General features: G+C 46.8%; 1 protein-coding gene across 1 annotated transcript; it reads right to left on the bottom strand.

The window, feature by feature from the left end:
• On the bottom strand, positions 1-1,695 carry LOC145411833 (trypsin-1-like). Its single transcript, XM_080281793.1, has 3 exons — positions 1,653-1,695; positions 1,309-1,529; positions 1-537 (listed from the first exon to the last, which is right to left on the bottom strand). The coding sequence occupies exons 1-3, from the start codon at positions 1,693-1,695 to the stop codon at positions 1-3; spliced, it is 801 nt and encodes a 266-aa protein (XP_080137919.1).
• Positions 1,696-2,012: the final 317 nt, after the last annotated feature.

Genomic DNA, 2,012 nt, shown 5'->3' on the forward strand with positions numbered 1-2,012 from the left:
TTAGACGGCGTTGGCGAGGACCCAGTCGACGAAGTAAGCCACCTCGCTGTAGACGCCAGGGTAGTCTGGGCGGGCACATCCGTAGCCCCAGGACACGATGCCGGCCAGGTAGAGGGAGCCAATGTCACTGCAGGCCAGGGGGCCGCCAGAATCTCCCTGGCAAGCGTCCTTGCCACCCTCAGCAAGACCAGCGCAAATCATGGAGTCATCAATTTCACTCTCGCCATAAGCAGCACGGCAGTCCGCATCAGACACGATGGGAACAGTCACCTTCTGCAGCACAGAGGGGGTGCTGCCTCCCTCAGTAAGTGTGCCCCAGCCAGAGACAACACAGTCGCCTGTGGCGGAATGGCCCTGAGCGGGCAGATCGATGGCCCCCACGTAGTTGTTGAAACTCAGAGGCTGGGAGAGCTGCAGAAGGGAGATGTCGTTGCTGATGGTGAAGCCGTTGTAGTCCTCATGCTGGATGATCTTTGACAAGATGACCGTCTGCTCATTGCCTTCGTTAGCATCCAAGTCATGCTCACCAGCCACAACCTACATTAGTCAACAGGTATATCAGAAAAGTAATTAAGCAAGTATGTGGTTACATTCATGAACAATGCGACTATTATCGAAGCCTTGATGAAAGATTTTTCAAATGAACAGAATCATCATACTTGACCAAATGTTGTCCTCTTGGCTGTAAGGGTCATACTCAGAACTAAGATGTCACTGAGGTTAAAGGGATGGTCCACAGGATCGATATTAAGCTCTCATTAGCAAGAGTAAAGTATTCAGTCATGGCTTTGACGCCACCACAAATTGCTCAGTTTATTAGATGGAGCATAACAGATCTTTATTTGTATGTGAGCACAGGACTGACCGGTAAAGACAGAAATATGTCATATGTCTGGTGCCATCACACCATATTCTAAGGAGGGGCGGGAGATGGATGGGGTGAGGCACAGGTGAGGTGATGAGATGAAGGGGCAACAAGGCAGCGGCGGAAGAACTGTCTACTAGAGCCACATGGCTTGTAATTATGGAATGTGTTTAAGTCCCTCCCGTTCCTTAGCTGCTATTACTTGATAATGAGTCTTAGTGTTTATTTACAAACCCTGACCAGTCTTCTGTTTTTCCATGTAATTTTCATTATTCAGTAATGTTAAAAAAATCCGTAGTGCAAAGGGGAAAGGTTGGTGTCATTTTAATTAAGTGAATTTAATTTTGCAAGATGTCCAGAAAGTGACAAGGCAGTTATTGATATGATACCGAAAAAGAAACCTCACATAAACCTCAGTTGCTGAAGGTGTGGGGTTAACCAACCTGCAGATAGTCTGGGTTGTCGAAGTCCTCTCCCTGGACGCAGTGTCCAGCACTGATGGCGTAGTTCTCACTGTAGATGGAAGCACCGCAGAAGTGGAATTCAAATCCGAAGGAAATGTCCTGGAAGCTGAGCTGGTAAGGGAATTCTCCGGGACTGGCCTCTGTTCCACCGACGATCCTGTTGAGACCACGGCGGAACGTGGGCTTGGACTTTGGGGCGGCTGTGGGAGGAGAGTGTCAAGAACATGAACTCTGTGTCATGCTGGCAAGTGCATATCTTCACACAATATGCATGAAATTATGGCACGAAATAGAGGACAGGGGGCAGAGAAAGGGAGTCTCACCAGCAGCCAAGCCCAAGATGAGGCAGAACACGAAGAATCTCATGATGGTCGTCTTGTGACGATACTCAGTGCTTGCCTGAATTTATACTCGCTTGGGGGGATTACCACACCTTATCGCTCAAATATTTCTATCATTGCATGTGTTTTTCCAAGGTCTTGCATGGGAGTTTGTTCATCTGCAAAATACTTGCTTACATGGCTTTTGTTAAGCATTTCCTTAAGGGGATAGTTGGAGAATAGAATTTTTTTTATTTAGAACAAATATTTTACATCGAAATAAGAGGCTTAAAGAAAACCATAAGTAGAAAAAAAATGATATAGGAAGGTTCGGCAGAAACATACGTGATTGAGCTTGGAAGA

This window comes from Coenobita brevimanus, chromosome 91, assembly GCF_032717465.1.
Source record: "Coenobita brevimanus isolate Jiangsu-jjx chromosome 91, ASM3271746v2, whole genome shotgun sequence".
NCBI classification, from domain to species: Eukaryota; Metazoa; Arthropoda; class Malacostraca; order Decapoda; family Coenobitidae; genus Coenobita; species Coenobita brevimanus.

What these genes read in the sequence shown, in the direction of transcription:
- LOC145411833 (XM_080281793.1), bottom strand. Translation starts at nt 1,695, where the DNA reads ATGAGATTCTTCGTGTTCTGCCTCATCTTGGGCTTGGCTGCTG. An exon ending in CATCTTGGGCTTGGCTGCTG is followed by an intron (nt 1,530 to 1,652) that starts GTGAGACTCCCT and finishes CTCCTCCCACAG; the next exon opens with CCGCCCCAAAGTCCAAGCCC. An exon ending in ACAACCCAGACTATCTGCAG is followed by an intron (nt 538 to 1,308) that starts GTTGGTTAACCC and finishes TGACTAATGTAG; the next exon opens with GTTGTGGCTGGTGAGCATGA.